Source organism: Pimephales promelas, chromosome 15 (assembly GCF_988280905.1).
Source record: "Pimephales promelas chromosome 15, fPimPro1.hap1.1, whole genome shotgun sequence".
Classification (NCBI taxonomy): domain Eukaryota; kingdom Metazoa; phylum Chordata; class Actinopteri; order Cypriniformes; family Leuciscidae; genus Pimephales; species Pimephales promelas.
Window position 1 is genome coordinate 35,514,625 of NC_142783.1, and position 20,958 is coordinate 35,535,582.

The window sequence follows — 20,958 nt, forward strand, 5'->3', positions numbered from 1 at the left end:
TGCCCGGCCACTAGATGGTGACGTCATCGTCTTCAGAGATTCCCGTTTTCGTTGTTTACACGAGACCATTTTCTAAAACTTGCGCTTTGAAACACTTTTTCAAAACTTTGTGTCTTCAGGCGCCCAAATCGCTGCAGCCAAAGTTTTACGTTTTTAGTTTTAAAAATGTTGTCATGGTAACAGTGTCACGACCCACCGGCGGGCCCAAAGCCATTACATTATTAAAACCATAATATCCTATACTGAACCTAAACTAATTTTGACAAACTGAAAGCTTACAATCTCTAGTTTCCATATTTGGATTAGCAAAATATATTACAGAGGAGCCGTAATTGATCAATTTGCAACAAGAATATTTTCCTTCTCCTAAGCTGTGTTTAGACCTTTATTTTGAAATAGCGATGAAGGAAGGGTAGAAACCTTGGTTTGTTTTCATGCCAAAGGTTCAAAAGATAGCATCCATTCAATTATTTTAGAAAAAGGGACAAGCTTGGTGTCGACGTCATCATGCTGTCGTTTGATTGGCGGATTATATGTTGATCTAGTAAATGCAAGTGTGCTGTGCTGTTCCTCTCGCTGATGTCCCGCTGTGCTCCTGATCCTCCAGGACTCCAGTCAGATTGAGCTGCTGAAGGAGTTGCTGGATCTGCAGAAGGACATGATCGTCATGATGCTGTCGCTGCTGGAAGGTTCACACACACACACACACACACACAGTGTTTAGCATTTAGTCCTGTTCAGAACCGAACCGAATTGATAATGAATGAATGTAAACGCGCGTCAGAGATGCGTCTTTTTTTATGTAAGCCTCGACTCAACTCGAGGGTGAGTGAATAATGATTTTTGGGTGAACGCCACAAATGTTTTTCAAGGAAAAAACGCTTAAATGTGTAATTTTGGTGAGGTGAGTTTTAAGGGATATAATTATTGACTACAGGGGGACCAAAGATGGCGATATGTTCGAGCGATAACATCATTAATAATATTTATTGACTAATATTAAGAGTTTTTTCTTTGATAAATGTATATTTTGTATTTGTTTGGCATCACATGACTGAATTTTACTGACTAACTGACTTATTAACATACGTGTTGCGTATGCGTAAGCATTTTAAAGAAGAATAAGGAAGGGGTTCAATAATATTGTTGAATATTAAATTAAACGACAGTGACCGAATGGAAAAAAATCCCTTGAGAGAAAGTTCCCCTCTGAATCCTGCGAGAAATAATCCCGACGTTCCCTCCCTCAGGAAACGTTGTGAACGGGACCATCGGCAAGCAGATGGTGGACACTCTCGTGGAGTCCTCCAACAACGTGGAGATGATCCTCAAGTTCTTCGACATGTTCCTCAAGCTGAAAGATCTGACCACCTCCGAGAACTTCAAGGAGCAAGACCCCGACCGTAAAGGATTCATCTCCAAGAAGGAGTTCCAGAAGTCCATGGAGAACCAGAAGCAGTATTCCCAGTCCGAGATCGAGTTCCTGCTGTCCTGCGCCGAGGCCGACGAGAACGACATGTTCAACTACGAAGAGTTCGTCAAGCGCTTCCACGAACCCGCCAAGGACATCGGCTTCAACGTGGCGGTCCTCCTCACCAATCTGTCGGAGCACATGCCTCACGACCCCCGACTCTCCGCCTTCCTGAACCTGGCCGAGAGCGTGCTGAACTACTTCGAGCCCTTCCTAGGGCGCATCGAGATCATGGGCGGCGCCAAGAGAATCGAGAGGGTTTACTTCGAGATCAGCGAGTCCAGCCGAACGCAGTGGGAGAAGCCGCAGGTCCAGTCCGCTTTACTTCTAGAATTGTCTATAACATACTTTTAGTCAATTATGAAGCTGATTTTCTATGTTTATTTAATTCAGTTCAATAACAGTGTCAATGTTGCAAATTTCATCAATTATGAAGCAAATTTTTTGTGTTAATTCGGTTATAAACCATGTAAATGTTGCAAATTTCATCAATTGTGTGGATAATTTTCAGTGTTGATTCAATTTAGTTAATCATCAATTATGAAACATTTAATTCAGTTACTTCAGTTAAAAAGTTAATTCAGTTTAATAACAGTGTGAATGTTGCGAAATTAATCAATTATGAAACACATTTCAATGCCGGATTATTTCAATAACAGTCAATGTTGCAAAATTCATCAATTATGAAACTAATTTTCAATGTTTATTCAGTTCAGTAACCGTCTCAATGTTGCAAAATTCATCAATAATTGAATCAACACTGAACATTTTCAATGTTATTTTTCAATTTTTTTTCGACATTTTCAATTATTTTCAATTGAAGTCTCAATGTTTCAAATTTCATCAATTATGAATCTTATTTTAATGTTAATTCAGTTCAGTTACAGTGTCAATGTTGCAAATTCCACCAATTATGAAACATATTTTCAAAGTTAATTCAGTTTAATAACAGTGTGAATGTTGCAAAATTAATCAATTATGAAACACATTTCAATGCCGGATTATTTCAATAACAGTCAATGTTGCAAAATTCATCAATTATGAAACTAATTTTCAATGTTTATTCAGTTCAGTTCAGTAACCCTCTCAATGTTGCAAAATTCATAAATAATTGAATCAACACTGAACATTTTCAATGGTATTTTTCAATTATTTTTCGACATTTTCAATTATTTTCAATTGAAGTCTCAATGTTTCAAATTTCATCAATTTTAATGTTAATTCAGTTCAGTAACAGTGTCAATGTTGCAAATTTCTCCAATTATAAAGCTATCAATGTTGCAAAAAAATCAATAATTGAATCAACACTGAACATTTTTAATGTTGTTTTTCAATTATTTTTCGACATTTTCAATTTTTTCAATTGAAGTCTCAATGTTTCAAATTTAATCAATTATGAATCTAATTTTAATGTTAATTCAGTTCAGTTACAGTGTCAATGTTGCAAATTCCACCAATTATGAAACATATTTTCAAAGTTAATTCAGTTTAATAACAGTGTGAATGTTGCAAAATTAATCAATTATGAAACACATTTCAATGCCGGAATATTTCATTAACAGTCAATGTTGCAAAATTCATCAATTATGAAACTAATTTTCAATGTTTATTTAATTCAGTTCAGTAACCATCTCAATGTTGCAAAATTCATCAATAATTGAATCAACACTGAACATTTTCAATGGTATTTTTCAATTATTTTTTGACATTTTCAATTGAAGTCTAAATGTTTCAAATTTCATCAATTATGAATCTAATTTTTAATGTTAATTCAGTTCAGTTACAGTGTCAATGTTGCAAATTACACCAATTATGAAACATTTTTCAAAGTTAATTCAGTTCAATAACAGTGTCAATGTTGCAAAATTCATCAATGATTGAGTCAAAACTGAACATTTTCGATGTAAATTCTTTTCAATAACAGTGTCAATGTTGCAAATTTCATCAATTATGAATAATTTTTCATTTTAATTCAGTTCAGTAACAGTGTCAATGTTGCAGATTTCATTGTTGTTCACTGATGTTCTCATCCATGCAGTCAAATGGATATTATTACTGAATGTTTGGTATTTTTTAACCCGCAGGTCAAAGAGTCCAAGCGCCAGTTCATTTTCGACGTTGTCAATGAGGGCGGAGAATCGGAGAAGATGGAGCTGTTCGTAAACTTCTGCGAGGACACCATCTTCGAGATGCAGCTGGCGTCTCTGATCTCCGAACCGGACGCCACCGAGAGACAAGAGGAGGAAGACGAGGACGACGCTCAGAGCGTGGAGACGGATGAGGATGATGAAGACGCCGCGCTGGAGTCTTCCTCAGCGTTTGCTCTGGCCTGCGTCTCCATGAGGAAAAGCCTCTACAACCTTCAAAAGCTGCTGACCTTCAGGAGCATGAAGAGACAATATCGGAAAATGAGGAAGATGAGCGTTCGGGAGATGATCCGAGGATTCTTCCTCTTCTTCTGGATGATCTTCACCGGGATTTTCCGCTTTCTCTACAACCTGGTCTGGGGTTTCTTCCACATCCTCTGGTCCACGTTGTTCGGAGGAGGCCTGGTGGAAGGAGCCAAGAACATGAAAGTGACTGATATTCTGGGGAACATGCCGGATCCCACTCAGTTCGGGATTCACGGAGACGTTCTGGAGATGGAGAAGCTGGAGTACGGAGACGTGTGTTCGGTGGCCGAGCTCGGGCGAGCGGGCGATCAGGACGAGATGGACCTGATGACGGAGCTGATGAATATTCACCCCAGGAGGGAAGGAGGGAAGCACGGGATGGAGCCGGGACTGGGAGACGTGTCCGAGGTCGTGGGAGTCGACACGCCGTCTCTGGCCAGCGCCGTACACCAGAAGAAAGCTCAGGTCTGCTGTGGATCGTCTTGTATGCTCTCCTTATTTGATCCAAAATACAGTAAAACTGACTCCAGTGTAAATCATCTGTTCTCTATGTGATTATACAGTAAAGTGTCATTTATTCCTGTGATCAAATCAATCATTACTCCAGTCTTCAGAGTCACATGACCCTTCAGAAATCACTCTAATCTGATGCTCGAAAAAAACATTTATGTTTATATGTTTATTTCATTTGTAATATGAGCTCACATTTATTTTCTTGTTTGGATATTTATTTATTTAGTTTTTTAACATTGCATCCCCTCATTTTTATATTTTTAATTATTATTTAGTTTTTTGTTTTTCCACCCTGTTTATATCAACAAATTATAAGTAAATCATAAATGTAAAAAATGATGTTGTTAATTACCATTATCTACCTTTTTCCTTTTCCCACCCTGTGTGTATCAAAAAATATAAAACATATAAATAATAAACAAGACTAAATACATTTATTTATTTGAATCATTATACTCCTGTTGTCTGCATTATACAGTAATAATAGTTTACAATATTACTCTTTTTACTGTGTTTTTGATCAAATATATTCAGCCTTGGTGAGCAGAAGAAGAACATTTAAAACAAAACCGAATTATTCCAAACCTCTGACCAGGAGTGTACATTAGGATTTGGGAAAATCTAATCTTGTTCATCATTGTGACTCTAGTGTGTGTTTTCTGTTCAGGAAGCGGCTAGCAAACAGACAGCGGAGTCCGACAGCAGATCCGACTGGGAGAAGACCGAGTGAGTGTGTGTGTGTGTGTGTGTGTGTGTGTGTGTGTGTGAGTATGTCTGTTCAGGCACTGTGAAGCGTTCAGGCTAGATCTGCTCTCTCATTAGTGTGTGTGTGTGTGTGTGTGTGTGTGTGTGTGTGTGTGTGTGTTCACATGGCCAGTGTGGAGGATGGAGAGAAGAAGGACCAGGACAAGGGAAAGAAGGAGGGAGCGTGTGATGAGGAGAAGAAGCCGCTGAAGAAGAGACGAGGCCCGAAGAAGGAGTCGGCCGAAGCTTTCATGGCAGCGACTCTCGCGGGTCTCGACGTCTATCAGACCAAAACCCTGGTGAGCTGATGCATCTGTCCATCATAAAAGTGCATCTGTCCATCATAAAAGTGCATCTGTCCATCATAAAAGTGCATCTGTCCATCATAAAAGTGCATCTGTCCATCATAAAAGTGCATCTGTCCATCATAAAAGTGCATCTGTCCATCATAAAAGTGCATCTGTCCATCATAAAAGTGTATCTGTCCATCATAAAAGTGTATCTGTCCATCATAAAAGTGCATCTGTCCATCATAAAAGTGCATCTGTCCATCATAAAAGTGCATCTGTCCATCATAAAAGTGCATCTGTCCATCATAAAAGTGTATCTGTCCATCATAAAAGTGCATCTGTCCATCATAAAAGTGTATCTGTCCATCATAAAAGTGCATCTGTCCATCATAAAAGTGTATCTGTCCATCATAAAAGTGCATCTGTCCATCATAAAAGTGCATCTGTCCATCATAAAAGTGCATCTGTCCATCATAAAAGTGCATCTGTCCATCATAAAAGTGCATCTGTCCATCATAAAAGTGTATCTGTCCATCATAAAAGTGTATCTGTCCATCATAAAAGTGCATCTGTCCATCATAAAAGTGCATCTGTCCATCATAAAAGTGCATCTGTCCATCATAAAAGTGCATCTGTCCATCATAAAAGTGCATCTGTCCATCATAAAAGTGCATCTGTCCATCATAAAAGTGCATCTGTCCATCATAAAAGTGCATCTGTCCATCATAAAAGTGTATCTGTCCATCATAAAAGTGTATCTGTCCATCATAAAAGTGCATCTGTCCATCATAAAAGTGCATCTGTCCATCATAAAAGTGCATCTGTCCATCATAAAAGTGCATCTGTCCATCATAAAAGTGCATCTGTCCATCATAAAAGTGCATCTGTCCATCATAAAAGTGTATCTGTCCATCATAAAAGTGCATCTGTCCATCATAAAAGTGTATCTGTCCATCATAAAAGTGCATCTGTCCATCATAAAAGTGTATCTGTCCATCATAAAAGTGCATCTGTCCATCATAAAAGTGTATCTGTCCATCATAAAAGTGCATCTGTCCATCATAAAAGTGTATCTGTCCATCATAAAAGTGCATATGTCCATCATAAAAGTGCATCTGTCCATCATAAAAGTGCATCTGTCCATCATAAAAGTGCATCTGTCCATCATAAAAGTGCATCTGTCCATCATAAAAGTGCATCTGTCCATCATAAAAGTGCATCTGTCCATCATAAAAGTGCATCTGTCCATCATAAAAGTGCATCTGTCCATCATAAAAGTGCATCTGTCCATCATAAAAGTGTATCTGTCCATCATAAAAGTGTATCTGTCCATCATAAAAGTGCATCTGTCCATCATAAAAGTGCATCTGTCCATCATAAAAGTGCATCTGTCCATCATAAAAGTGCATCTGTCCATCATAAAAGTGTATCTGTCCATCATAAAAGTGCATCTGTCCATCATAAAAGTGTATCTGTCCATCATAAAAGTGCATCTGTCCATCATAAAAGTGTATCTGTCCATCATAAAAGTGCATCTGTCCATCATAAAAGTGCATCTGTCCATCATAAAAGTGCATCTGTCCATCATAAAAGTGCATCTGTCCATCATAAAAGTGCATCTGTCCATCATAAAAGTGTATCTGTCCATCATAAAAGTGTATCTGTCCATCATAAAAGTGCATCTGTCCATCATAAAAGTGCATCTGTCCATCATAAAAGTGCATCTGTCCATCATAAAAGTGCATCTGTCCATCATAAAAGTGCATCTGTCCATCATAAAAGTGCATCTGTCCATCATAAAAGTGCATCTGTCCATCATAAAAGTGCATCTGTCCATCATAAAAGTGCATCTGTCCATCATAAAAGTGTATCTGTCCATCATAAAAGTGTATCTGTCCATCATAAAAGTGCATCTGTCCATCATAAAAGTGCATCTGTCCATCATAAAAGTGCATCTGTCCATCATAAAAGTGCATCTGTCCATCATAAAAGTGCATCTGTCCATCATAAAAGTGCATCTGTCCATCATAAAAGTGCATCTGTCCATCATAAAAGTGTATCTGTCCATCATAAAAGTGCATCTGTCCATCATAAAAGTGTATCTGTCCATCATAAAAGTGCATCTGTCCATCATAAAAGTGTATCTGTCCATCATAAAAGTGCATCTGTCCATCATAAAAGTGTATCTGTCCATCATAAAAGTGCATATGTCCATCATAAAAGTGCATCTGTCCATCATAAAAGTGCATCTGTCCATCATAAAAGTGCATCTGTCCATCATAAAAGTGCATCCGTCCATCATAAAAGTGCATCTGGCCATCATAAAAGTGCATCTGTCCATCATAAAAGTACATCTGTCCATCATAAAAGTGCATCTATCCATCATAAAAGTGCATCTGTCCATCATAAAAGTACATAAGTGCAAAGTGTAAATATAATAAGTAACCCACCAAATTGGAACCAGCCGGAGGAAGTGTGGATGCTCGTTCTCCTCCTGTAACGTGTAGATGCTGGGAATGACGTGTGTTTGCACATGTGTGTGTGTGTGTGTGTGTGTGTGTGTGTGTGTGTGTGTGTGTGTGTGTGTGTGTGTGTGTGTGTGTGTGTGTGTGTGTGTGTGTGTGTGAGAGAGTCTCTCGAACTCTACTTATCACTCTGTGTTTGCAGAACTATCTGGCCAGAAACTTCTACAACCTGCGTTTCCTGGCTCTGTTCGTGGCGTTCGCCATCAACTTCATCCTGCTCTTCTACAAGGTGAGCGAGTTTGTGTTATTATGTGTCCTTCATTTATTTGACTTTATTTAGTTTTCATCATTACCTTGCTTTTTATAAAATGCTTATTTTTATTATATAGTTATTTTCTTTTGCCAGTCTGTATGTATCAAAAATGATAAAGAAATCATAAGAGCCTGTGTGTGTGTGTGTGTGTTTGAGAAGGTGACGGGTGAGGACTCGGATGACTCGGACCCGTGGACGCGGTGTGAGGAAGACGAGGATGAAGGAGCGGTGGAGTATTTCGTTCTTCAGGAGAGCAGTGGATACATGGCTCCGACTCTCCGCTTCCTCGCCGTCATGCACACACTCATCTCATTCCTCTGTGTGCTGGGATACTACTACCTCAAGGTGCGACATTACCCAGAAGCCCCGGCACAGGTGTGTGTTAGTGAGGGACTGAACGTGTGTGTGTGTGTGTGTGTGTGTGTGTGTGTGTGTGTGTTGCTCAGGTGCCGCTGGTGGTGTTCAAGCGAGAGAAGGAGATCGCGCGCAAGCTGGAGTTCGACGGGCTTTACATCACCGAACAACCGTCTGATGACGACATCAAGGGCCAGTGGGACCGACTGGTCATCAACACCCCGTGAGTCACGCCGCACTGCATTATGGGTCTGTTCCACTGCATTATGTGTTTGTTCCAGTGCATTATGGGTTTGTTCCAGTGCATTATGGGTTTGTTCCAGTGCATTATGGGTTTGTTCCAGTGCATTATGGGTTTGTTCCAGTGCATCGCAGTCTCTGTGAAGAATTGAACACTGGTTTCTGTCTTACACAGGTCTTTCCCCAACAACTACTGGGACAAATTTGTCAAACGGAAGGTAAGATCATCAATAAATGCCACATTTCAGAGTAAAATCAACAGGGAAATAAACTGTGTGTGTGTGTGTGTGTGTGTGTGTGCGAGAGAGAGAGAGAGATGACGATGATGATGATGAGGTTAATGATGATGTTGATGAGGATGAAGATGATGATGAGGATGATTCTCAGTATGTGAGAATTCTCAGTCAGGATCATGGTCTCAAAACACTGTTGATGTGTGTGTGTGTGTGTCCTCAGGTTATTAATAAGTACGGCGATCTGTACGGGGCGGAGCGCATCGCTGAGCTTCTGGGTCTGGATAAGAGCGCGCTGGACTTCAACCCCACAGAAGAGACGGTCATCAAAGACGCTTCGCTGCTGTCCTGGTCAGAAACTCCTTCAGTCTCACCATCACACTAGCACAGATCTATATGATCACAGGTCTATATAATCACAGAACTATATAATCACAGATCTATATAATCACAGATCGATATAATCACAGATCTATGTAATCACAGATCTATATAATCACAGATCTATATAATCACAGAACTATATAATCACAGATCTATATGATCACAGAACGATATAATCACAGATCTATATAATCACAGATCTATATAATCACAGATCTATATAATCACAGATCTACAGAACTATATAATCACAGATCTATATAATCACAGATCTATATAATCACAGATCTATATAATCACAGAACTATATAATCACAGATCTATATAATCAGAGCTCTATATAATCACAGATCTATATAATCACAGATCTATATAATCACAGATCTATATAATCACAGAACTATATAATCACAGAACTATATAATCACAGATCGATATAATCACAGATCTATATAATCACAGATCTATATAATCACAGATCTATATAATCACAGAACTATATAATCACAGATCTATATAATCAGAGCTCTATATAATCACAGATCTATATAATCACAGATCTATATAATCACAGAACTATATAATCACAGATCGATATAATCACAGATCTATATAATCACAGATCTATATAATCACAGAACTATATAATCACAGATCTATATAATCACAGAACTATATAATCACAGATCGATATAATCACAGATCTATATAATCACAGATCTATATAATCACAGAACTATATAATCACAGATCGATATAATCACAGAACTATATGATCACAGAACTATATGATCACAGATCTATATGATCACAGATCTATATAATCACAGATCTATATAATCACAGATCGATATAATCACAGATCGATATAATCACAGAACTATATAATCACAGATCTATATGATCACAGATCTATATAATCACAGAACTATATAATCACAGATCGATATAATCACAGATCTATATAATCACAGAACTATATAATCACAGATCGATATAATCACAGATCGATATAATCACAGAACTATATGATCACAGATCTATATGATCACAGAACTATATGATCACAGATCTATATGATCACAGATCTATATGATCGCAGATCTATATGATCGCAGATCTATATAATCACAGATCAATATAATCACAGATCTATATAATCACAGATCTATATAATCACAGATCTATATGATCACAGTTCTATATAATCACAGATCTATATGATCACAGATCAATATAATCACAGATCTATATAATCACAGATCAATATTATCACAGATCTATATAATCACAGATCAATACAATCACAGATCTATATAATCACAGATCTATATAATCAAAGATCAATATAATAACAGAACTATATAATCACAGATCTATATGATCACAGATCTATATAATCACAGATCAATATAATCACAGATCTATGTAATCACAGATCTATATAATCACAGATCTATATAATCACAGAACTATATAATCACAGATCGATATAATCACAGATCTATATAATCACAGATCTATATAATCACAGAACTATATAATCACAGATCGATATAATCACAGAACTATATGATCACAGAACTATATGATCACAGATCTATATGATCACAGATCTATATAATCACAGATCTATATAATCACAGATCGATATAATCACAGAACTATATAATCACAGATCTATATAATCACAGATCTATATAATCACAGAACTATATAATCACAGATCGATATCACAGATCTATATAATCACAGATCTATATAATCACAGAACTATATAATCACAGATCGATATAATCACAGAACTATATGATCACAGATCTATATGATCACAGAACTATATGATCACAAATCTATATGATCACAGATCTATATGATCGCAGATCTATATGATCGCAGATCTATATAATCACAGATCAATATAATCACAGATCTATATAATCACAGATCTATATAATCACAGATCTATATGATCACAGTTCTATATAATCACAGATCTATATGATCACAGATCAATATAATCACAGATCTATATAATCACAGATCAATATTATCACAGATCTATATAATCACAGATCAATACAATCACAGATCTATATAATCACAGATCTATATAATCACAGATCAATATAATAACAGAACTATATAATCACAGATCTATATGATCACAGAACTATATAATCACAGATCTATGTAATCACAGATCTATATGATCACAGATCTATATAATCACAGAACTATATAATCACAGATCGATATAATCACAGATCTATATAATCACAGAACTATATAATCACAGATCTATACAATCACAGACCAATATAAACACAGATCTATATAATCACAGAACTATATAATCACAGATCTATATAATCAGAGCTCTATATAATCACAGACCTGTATAATCACAGAACTATATAATACAGATCTATATAATCAGAGCTCTATACAATCACAGTCTATATAATCACAGATCTATATAATCACAGATCTATATAATCACATATCTATATAATCACATATCTATATATTCACAGATCTATATAATCACAGACCAATATAAACACAGATCTATATAATCACAGAACTATATAATCACAGATCTATATAATCAGAGCTCTATATAATCACAGACCTGTATAATCACAGAACTATATAATACAGATCTATATAATCAGAGCTCTATACAATCACAGTCTATATAATCACAGATCTATATAATCACAGATCTATATAATCACATATCTATATAATCACAGAACTATATAATCACAGATCTATACAATCACAGACCAATATAAACACAGATCTATATAATCACAGAACTATATAATCACAGATCTATATAATCAGAGCTCTATATAATCACAGACCTGTATAATCACAGAACTATATAATACAGATCTATATAATCAGAGCTCTATACAATCACAGTCTATATAATCACAGATCTATATAATCACAGATCTATATAATCACAGATCTATATAATCACAGATCTATATATTCACAGATCTATATAATCACAGATCTATATAATCACAGAACTATATAATCACAGATCGATATAATCACAGATCTATATAATCACAGAACTATATAATCACAGATCTATACAATCACAGACCAATATAAACACAGATCTATATAATCACAGAACTATATAATCACAGGTCTATATAATCAGAGCTCTATATAATCACAGACCTGTATAATCACAGAACTATATAATACAGATCTATATAATCAGAGCTCTATACAATCACAGTCTATATAATCACAGATCTATATAATCACAGATCTATATAATCACATATCTATATAATCACATATCTATATATTCACAGATCTATATAATCACAGACCAATATAAACACAGATCTATATAATCACAGAACTATATAATCACAGATCTATATAATCAGAGCTCTATATAATCACAGACCTGTATAATCACAGAACTATATAATACAGATCTATATAATCAGAGCTCTATACAATCACAGTCTATATAATCACAGATCTATATAATCACAGATCTATATAATCACATATCTATATAATCACAGAACTATATAATCACAGATCTATACAATCACAGACCAATATAAACACAGATCTATATAATCACAGAACTATATAATCACAGATCTATATAATCAGAGCTCTATATAATCACAGACCTGTATAATCACAGAACTATATAATACAGATCTATATAATCAGAGCTCTATACAATCACAGTCTATATAATCACAGATCTATATAATCACAGATCTATATAATCACAGATCTATTTATTCACAGATCTATATAATCACAGATCTATATAATCAGAGCTCTATATAATCACAGACCTGTATAATCACAGAACTATATAATACAGATCTATATAATCAGAGCTCTATACAATCACAGTCTATATAATCACAGATCTATATAATCACAGAACTATATAATCACAGATCTGTATAATCAGAGCTCTATACAATCACAGACCTATATAAACACAGATCTATATAATCACAGATCTATATAATCACAGATCTATATAATCACATATCTATATAATCACATATCTATATAATCACAGAACTATATAATCACAGATAACTCTTATAAGTGTGAGTAGAGTTAGTAGAGTATATAGAGAGGGATAGAATAAGTTGACATGTAGTTGCAAAGTTACTTATAGTCAACAGAATGTTTAAAAGGGACCATCAAAATAAAGTGTTATTGATATATATAATATATAATCACTGATCTATGATCACATATATCAAAAAAAATATATGTAATAAAAATATATAATATATAACACCCAGGAAAATCACGAGTGTTGACAGGTGAGTGAGTGGAGGCGGGGATCATTTTATATTCTTAGAAACGCGTATACTAAATGAGGCGAGGGTGTCGAATTACATTCAAGATATTTTAAGGCATGATGTAAGGAAATAATAATGTTTATAAATGTAATTTGGGTGATTTGGGCGTTAGTGTTGACGTGTTCGCTCATCTGCTCTGGGTCTGTTCCTCAGGTTGAGCTCCATCGACACCAAGTATCACGTGTGGAAGCTGGGCGTGGTGTTCACCGATAACGTGAGTGTGTGTGCTGAGCATGAGCTGGATGAGGTGTGTGTGTGAGAGAGTGAGTGAATGTGTGTGTGTATTTGCAGTCGTTCCTGTATCTGGTCTGGTACACCACCATGTCTATCCTGGGTCACTATAATAACTTCTTCTTCGCCGCTCACCTGCTGGACATCGCCATGGGCTTCAAGACCCTCAGGACCATCCTATCCTCCGTCACACACAACGGCAAACAGGTCACACACACTCTCACACTCACTCTCACTCACACACGTACACAAAAGAGACACCCCTCGCTGCAGCCTGTTGCACGATGACGTAGCTGGATGGTCCAATACGTGTTGGACCCTGTAACGCGCGCATGCGCACTAGTCAAGTCAAGTCAAGTCATCTTGATTTATATATCGCTTTTAACAATTTAGATTGTTTCAAAGCAGCTTTACATAGATACGCATATAATTTAATGTAACAGATTGTTTTTGCTTTATAGCGGTTCATGAATAATGTTATTTTACAGCTAAAGTTAGTTTTGATTCTGTCGAAATAATTTGTTATTAAATTAGGGGATGACACCGTTCTCTCTAAACAGACTTTAAACGCGATCCTGTGATAAACGCTGATGGCACATGCACATTAAGAATTCATAGGCCTAGTTAGTGTAGAGAGTTGGTGAATAATCGTTGATCTTCCAATACATTTAAATATGGTCACGAGCGAAGCTCTTATTTTCAGAGCTTTCAGAATAAAACTTTTTTTTTAAATAATTGCGACTTTTTCCTTACAATTGCGAGTGTACTTTTCGCATACTGACTTTATTTCTCAGAATTGTGAAAATAAAGCCTCAATCGCATGTTATAGAGACAGAATTAAGTGAAATTAAGCCTCAATCGCATGTTATAAAGACAGAATTGCGTGAAATAAAGTCGCAATTGTGTGCTATAAAGTCAGAATTCTGACCTTTTTTCTCGCAATTCTGAATGTATAACATAAATGCGAGTTTATTATTACAAGATTTATTTTCCCCATGCTGTTATTATTTTAGCATTTTCCTTACTTATTCATCAATAATTACTTGTAATTATTTAACAGTATTATACTACACAGTTTGAACATCATCTCAGTACAATATTGAGCTTACATATCACTTAAAACCAATGCATTCGAATTATAATCAGAGATCGGCACTGCGCATGCGTAAATGACGTCACCAAAACACATCCATCCACTACGTATTGGACCGTCCAGCTACGCCATCGTGCTACAGGCTGCAGCGAGGACCTCTTGACACAAAGACGCATGCTCTCTCTCTCTCACATACACAAACACACACACTCTGCCGTGGTTTCAGTGTGTGTGTGTGTGTGTGTGTGTGTGTGTGTTTCTCTCAGCTGGTGCTGACGGTCGGGCTGCTCGCGGTGGTCGTGTATCTCTACACTGTCGTGGCCTTTAACTTCTTCCGCAAGTTCTACAACAAGAGCGGCGACGAGGACGAGCCCGACATGAAGTGCGACGACATGATGACGGTGAGTGACGCTTTCCTGACCAATCAACAGCAGTTTCCACAAGTGTGGGCCGGCAGTGGCTCCGGCGTGTACTGGCTCATTGTCTACAAACTGGAAGGTCGGTGGTGACCAAGTGTCACACACCACATATAAGTCTAGATGTTGTTCCACTAGTGTGTGCAGGACACTATAGTTCAGTGTTTCCCAAACTTTTTTCTGGGGACCCACATTTTAAAGTCGATAAATCCTTGTGACCCAATAAACATTAGGCCGCATATAGTTCATATATCACGAAGAGAATTTATGCATTAAAGGGGACATATCATGCAAAATCCACTTTTTTAGCCCTTAAATGCATTTTGTTGTATATTTGGAGTGTTTGTAAGTACAGAAAAGATGAAATTATTCTCTTCAGGTGCTTCGTTTATATCTTTATATTCTGTTTTGGTCATATTTTTCAACCTGTTCAGATTTTTCTGTTCTCTATGACGTTTTTTGAGCAAGTGCGTCACTGTATTTGCAGAGGAACTGCCAAATAAGGACATCGACAGTGTTGTGCAAGTTACTTCCAAACTGTAATACATTAGGTATTACTTGTTACTGTTATTTAAAAGTAATTCATTACCTTACAATATTACTGTCCCAGAATTGTAATGCGTTACATTACTCATGTATTACTTTTGAGTTACTTTCACCAAAATAACTAAGTAGAACTTAACTTTTGGGCTGTAACGATATGCAATATGAAACTGAAATCGCGATTCGCCACACGACTCAGATCCACGAACCTACAGATTCGCGACACACCTTCCAACTCCCAGCGTTATTCTCCTTACCATCCAGATCCAATGCTGCCTTATCTTTAAATTAGGCTATTAGTATTATTTGAAGTTAACATTATAAAATACGTAGACCTACACCACAAAACTAGTTGAGGATAAATTATTTAAAATTGGGGAAGTCCAGCATTATGGACATGATGACATTTGCAGTCAAAACTTGAAGTAAAAATTCTCAGAAAATACATGTATTGAAATGTATATAGGCTACTTCCTTAAAGGACTCCAGACATTAGACAAATATCAGTCTATGTTTTATTTGAATATTAGGGAAAAGACACACATTCATGCGTGACAAAAAAATAGGAGGCAAAATATATTTTTTGTAATTCTGTTAATTACACTGCGCAAATCGGATGAGGAAGGGTTGGCTCTCCAGTCTCCATAGAACTTAAAATATTCATTTTATTTTAGTTTTCGTGTTCACATTTATGAGGAAAAAACAATGTTACAGACGCGACCGCTCTGAACTGGCACTAAAAGACTGCTTTAAAACTTTCACATAGTCTGTTGCCTTTAAGAAGTAAAAGCAGACAACACACTGTAATACAACTGTAATACAAGCCTCACTGAACATGAAACGAGTAAAATATTACTGAAAATTGATTAGTAATGCCTTACACTACTGCGTTACAGCAACAAGTAATATGTTACTGTAATGTATTACTTTTGTAATGCGTTACTCCCAACACTGGACATCGATTACCGGTTCAACACTTCCAGCAATCCGCCATTATTATTTCTCACTCCGATTTTGTAGTCCGAGCTCAATGATGCAGACGTTGCGAGAGGGAAAGTCAAAATGTTCGTTTGTTGGATGTACGTTAGTGCTAAACTGGTATTCTCTAATTGTGTCGTTCAATTGATCAGCTGACAGATATTCAACATAATTCATGTGTGAGAGTCCAACAGAAGGACAAAACCAGTCACATATCAAACACTGAGTTCTGCTCACATTTATCACCATTTACTGAACTATAGCCCATACACTGATGATGGGAGGAGTGCTGGAGCTGTCTGAATACATTCTGTGTGTGTGTGTCAGTGTTACCTGTTCCACATGTATGTGGGTGTTCGTGCCGGCGGAGGAATCGGTGACGAGATCGAGGACCCGGCCGGCGACCCGTACGAACTCTACCGGATCCTCTTCGACATCACCTTCTTCTTCTTCGTCATCGTCATCCTCCTGGCCATCATTCAAGGTGCCATCATCACATCACATGCGGAATATTCACATATACATTTATTTAAAGGTGCAGTGTGTAATATTCAGGAGGATCTGTTGACAGAAATGCAATATCATAAACATAACTGAGCTCATAATGAAGCGTGATGTGTTTATTAGCTTAGAATGAGCGTTTCTCTCCACACACACCGCGGGTCCGCTGACATCCACATGTTACTACGGTGGCCCTGAGCGGACAAACATCACTGTGGTTTCATCACTGTGTTGTTTTTCGTGACCATAAGCTGCTAAAGTCAGCGAGTAAAACACTGATATACACTGATACAACAATATTCACAATAATATATCGTTTTACTGAATAATCAAGTAAACTTAATTTCTTAATTTATCTTTGTAAAGAAACCTCATTGCTGAACCGGCTACTTTCTGCTGTCTTCTGTTGGGTGCAGTTCACAATCTCACCACTAGATGCACTGAAACGTACACACTGCACCTTTAATGCGTCTCTTCGTGTTACTTTCGTGTCATCCAGATGCTTCTGTGGCTTATATTAATAGTTTTATACTTTCAGTTTTCATTGTAGTTTTAGTCATTTTTTTATGCATTTTGTCCTATTTTCTTGTGTGTTTTTTTTTTTTTGTAAAGATGTCTGTATCATTTGTATTAATTTTCTGTTTTAGTTATTTTAGTAGATCAAGTTAAACTAAAGGAAAATGAGAGATCTTGCCCTGGGTTTTTACTCGTATTCTTTATTTGAGTTAACCTTTATTTTATTTAGAGTAAGGATAATGTTTTTTGACTGTAAGAGTGTGTTTGTGTGGACAGGTTTGATCATCGATGCGTTTGGAGAGCTGAGAGACCAACAGGAACAAGTCAAAGAAGACATGGAGGTACAGAAACATCTATCCATCCCGCCGTCTGTTCAGATGAATGTGGTTGTGATGTTGTTTCTTCTCTTCTCAGACTAAATGCTTCATCTGTGGAATCGGTAATGAGTATTTCGACACAACGCCACACGGCTTTGAGACTCACACGTTACAAGAGCACAACCTCGCCAACTACCTGTGAGTGTCGCGCGTTTATCTTCTCGAACTTCACGTGCGATCACTTTAAACCCCAGAGACTGACCAGCACGATGAGAGAGGCATACTTGCTTTATTTTAGTATTATCTATATACTGCTATAGTGTTATAATTTTTTTGTTTATAAAATTATTTCATTTATTTCATATTTATTTCATTTTTTCAGTTTTTTTATTTATATTTAATTCATTTTTATTTCAGTAGCATTTAAAATAATTTTTTGATCTAATATTTACAGTATATTGTGCTTTATTTCAGCTTAATTTCTTTTCTTTTAATAGATTGAGTTAATCGCCCTCTGTTGATCTTGCAGGTTTTTCTTGATGTACCTGATCAACAAGGACGAGACGGAGCACACCGGTCAGGTACGCTCTCAGATGGGGATAAATTTACTATTTATTTTTTGAATTGCATAGAAAAATGACTTAAACTACATCAAATAAAACAAGATTTTATTTAGCGTTTTTTCTCAGGAACACAACGACTTTATTCTCGCAATTTAATGAGTTTATTCTCAACATTGTATTTTGGCTTTTTTTCTCTCGTATGTAATCTTGCATTAAAATGACTTTAATCTCGAGATGGTTTTATTATTATTACTCCTTGGCCCTAATCCTCTTCCGTATTAAACAGACAAACGTAATGCGATGCATATTTCCCTAATTTTATAAGCAGTCCAGATTTTATTTTTAAATGCAATCCTAAGTAAAAATGACTGAAGCGTTTCACTAAAGCAAACGGCAGAGGTGAGTGCTGAATATGAATGTTATCTGTGTGTGATAATCTCGGCCATGTGCTTTCTTTCCTGGTAAAATAAAGGTTATACACTGCAAAACATGCTGTTCTTACTCTGTGTTTTTGGTCCAAATAACTAAAAAAATTAAATCAAGATGATTACTAAAGTAGTAAAACGCCATAAGAAAGTATTTTTAATCAAAAACTGTCTTAATTTAGGCTTTTTCCCCATCTAATGTGATTTGACTCATCTAGTAAAGGATCTTGATTGAAGATTGTTTAGATATGTGGCCTGGAAAGACGTGTGTGTGCTGCGTCCGCAGGAGTCGTACGTGTGGAAGATGTATCAGGAGAGATGCTGGGACTTCTTCCCCGCCGGCGACTGCTTCCGTAAGCAGTATGAGGACCAGTTGGGCTAACCGGGTCGTCCCGCGACACAACCGTACCTCGAGAAACAGGGCCAACTCAGTGGAGACTCTCCCTCCCTCCCTCCCTCCGTCTGTCTGGACGTTTGCTTGGATTCAAACGTTTCTTTAACTTGTTTTCGGTCAAAAAAAGCTCAACACGTTGCCTTCTTGGACCCCAAAAACCATTGCACAACGTCTTTTTGGAGAACCTGGGGTCTCCGGTCAACGTCTCCACCCGTGTATGCACAAGAGTCCAGCGTTTGGAGAGCATGATGCCAAAAGCGCGTCGGACGTTCATCCTCAGATCCCCTTCTCCTGCTTGCCGAGACGAGAGCGTGTGGCGATGAGATGCCTAATAAAACCTTCGTGAAGTGCCTTACCTCCATTACATCTGAGCTATGCAAGATCTGCGTTTCCTCCTGATGTGGGTCAGCGGGCGGGCGGTTCGACGTGTGGAGGTTTGTCATGTTCCCGTCTCCTGGTTTCAGATGGAAAGCTCTTGTTTGGCTGTTTGTATGTCGTAGCTTTGCTGAATTGTGCATTTCTTTTGAAGGACAAATAAAGATATTGATGCAATAAACCTGTTGTGTTGTTTTGACGTCTGTGCCCGATAGATCACGTGACCAGCGGCGTCCTGCATTGCATAGATTAATACGTGCTTTTGACTGGTCATATTTGCATAAGTTATTTTACAACACAAATTTATTATAATCATTTATTTTTGTTGAAATATATTTTTATTTATATTATGTATTTAAATTTGACTTTTTTGTGATATTTTATTTTTTATGATTTAATATATATTTTTTAGTGTTTTTATTATAAAATTAATTATTAAATTTTTCATTTCTATTATTTAATTAAAACATTTTAATATCTGCCTTATTTTTAAAATATTTTGCATTATTTTATTTTATCATTTAATGATTTTCTTTTTTTCCTTTTTTTTATAATTATTTATTTTTATAATTTAATTCATTTTTAGTAAGTGTTTGTTTTGTTTTTATTTTGTTTTTATTTACATTTTCCCTTTGTATGTTATATATAATAGTTGAGTGGTTGAGCCATTTTGAGGTCATATATTGGTGTCAGCTGTATGGACTGATAGGATACTGCATATAGATCCAGGAGTGTATGAAGAGCGCAGGTCAAGTGCCGCAGTGTTTGTGTTCTATAATTACACGTATGGAGGAGCTGGAGCTCGGAGCGACAGACGTGAA

General features: G+C 36.6%; 1 protein-coding gene across 12 annotated transcripts in view; it reads left to right on the top strand.

Moving 5' to 3' along the window:
* Positions 1-20,318, top strand: part of LOC120477680 (ryanodine receptor 3) — a 122,080-nt gene extending 101,762 nt beyond the window's left edge. For 7 of the 12 annotated variants that reach the window (XM_039669365.2, XM_089120627.1, XM_089120628.1 and 4 more), the window contains 18 exons: positions 608-689; positions 1,251-1,780; positions 3,556-4,329; positions 5,045-5,103; positions 5,255-5,420; positions 8,079-8,165; positions 8,346-8,534; positions 8,636-8,766; positions 8,959-9,001; positions 9,240-9,367; positions 13,939-13,999; positions 14,077-14,223; positions 15,376-15,510; positions 17,374-17,530; positions 18,340-18,404; positions 18,478-18,578; positions 18,910-18,961; positions 19,655-20,318. In XM_039669365.2, coding sequence (XP_039525299.2) covers positions 608-689; positions 1,251-1,780; positions 3,556-4,329; positions 5,045-5,103; positions 5,255-5,420; positions 8,079-8,165; positions 8,346-8,534; positions 8,636-8,766; positions 8,959-9,001; positions 9,240-9,367; positions 13,939-13,999; positions 14,077-14,223; positions 15,376-15,510; positions 17,374-17,530; positions 18,340-18,404; positions 18,478-18,578; positions 18,910-18,961; positions 19,655-19,750 — 3,003 coding nt within the window. In that variant the 3' untranslated portion in view covers positions 19,751-20,318. The remainder of the gene's footprint in view (positions 1-607; positions 690-1,250; positions 1,781-3,555; positions 4,330-5,044; positions 5,104-5,254; positions 5,421-8,078; positions 8,166-8,345; positions 8,535-8,635; positions 8,767-8,958; positions 9,002-9,239; positions 9,368-13,938; positions 14,000-14,076; positions 14,224-15,375; positions 15,511-17,373; positions 17,531-18,339; positions 18,405-18,477; positions 18,579-18,909; positions 18,962-19,654) is intronic. The other 5 variants (XM_089120624.1, XM_089120629.1, XM_039669377.2 and 2 more) reach the window with 1 other exon arrangement.
* The last annotated feature ends 640 nt before the right edge of the window (positions 20,319-20,958 follow it).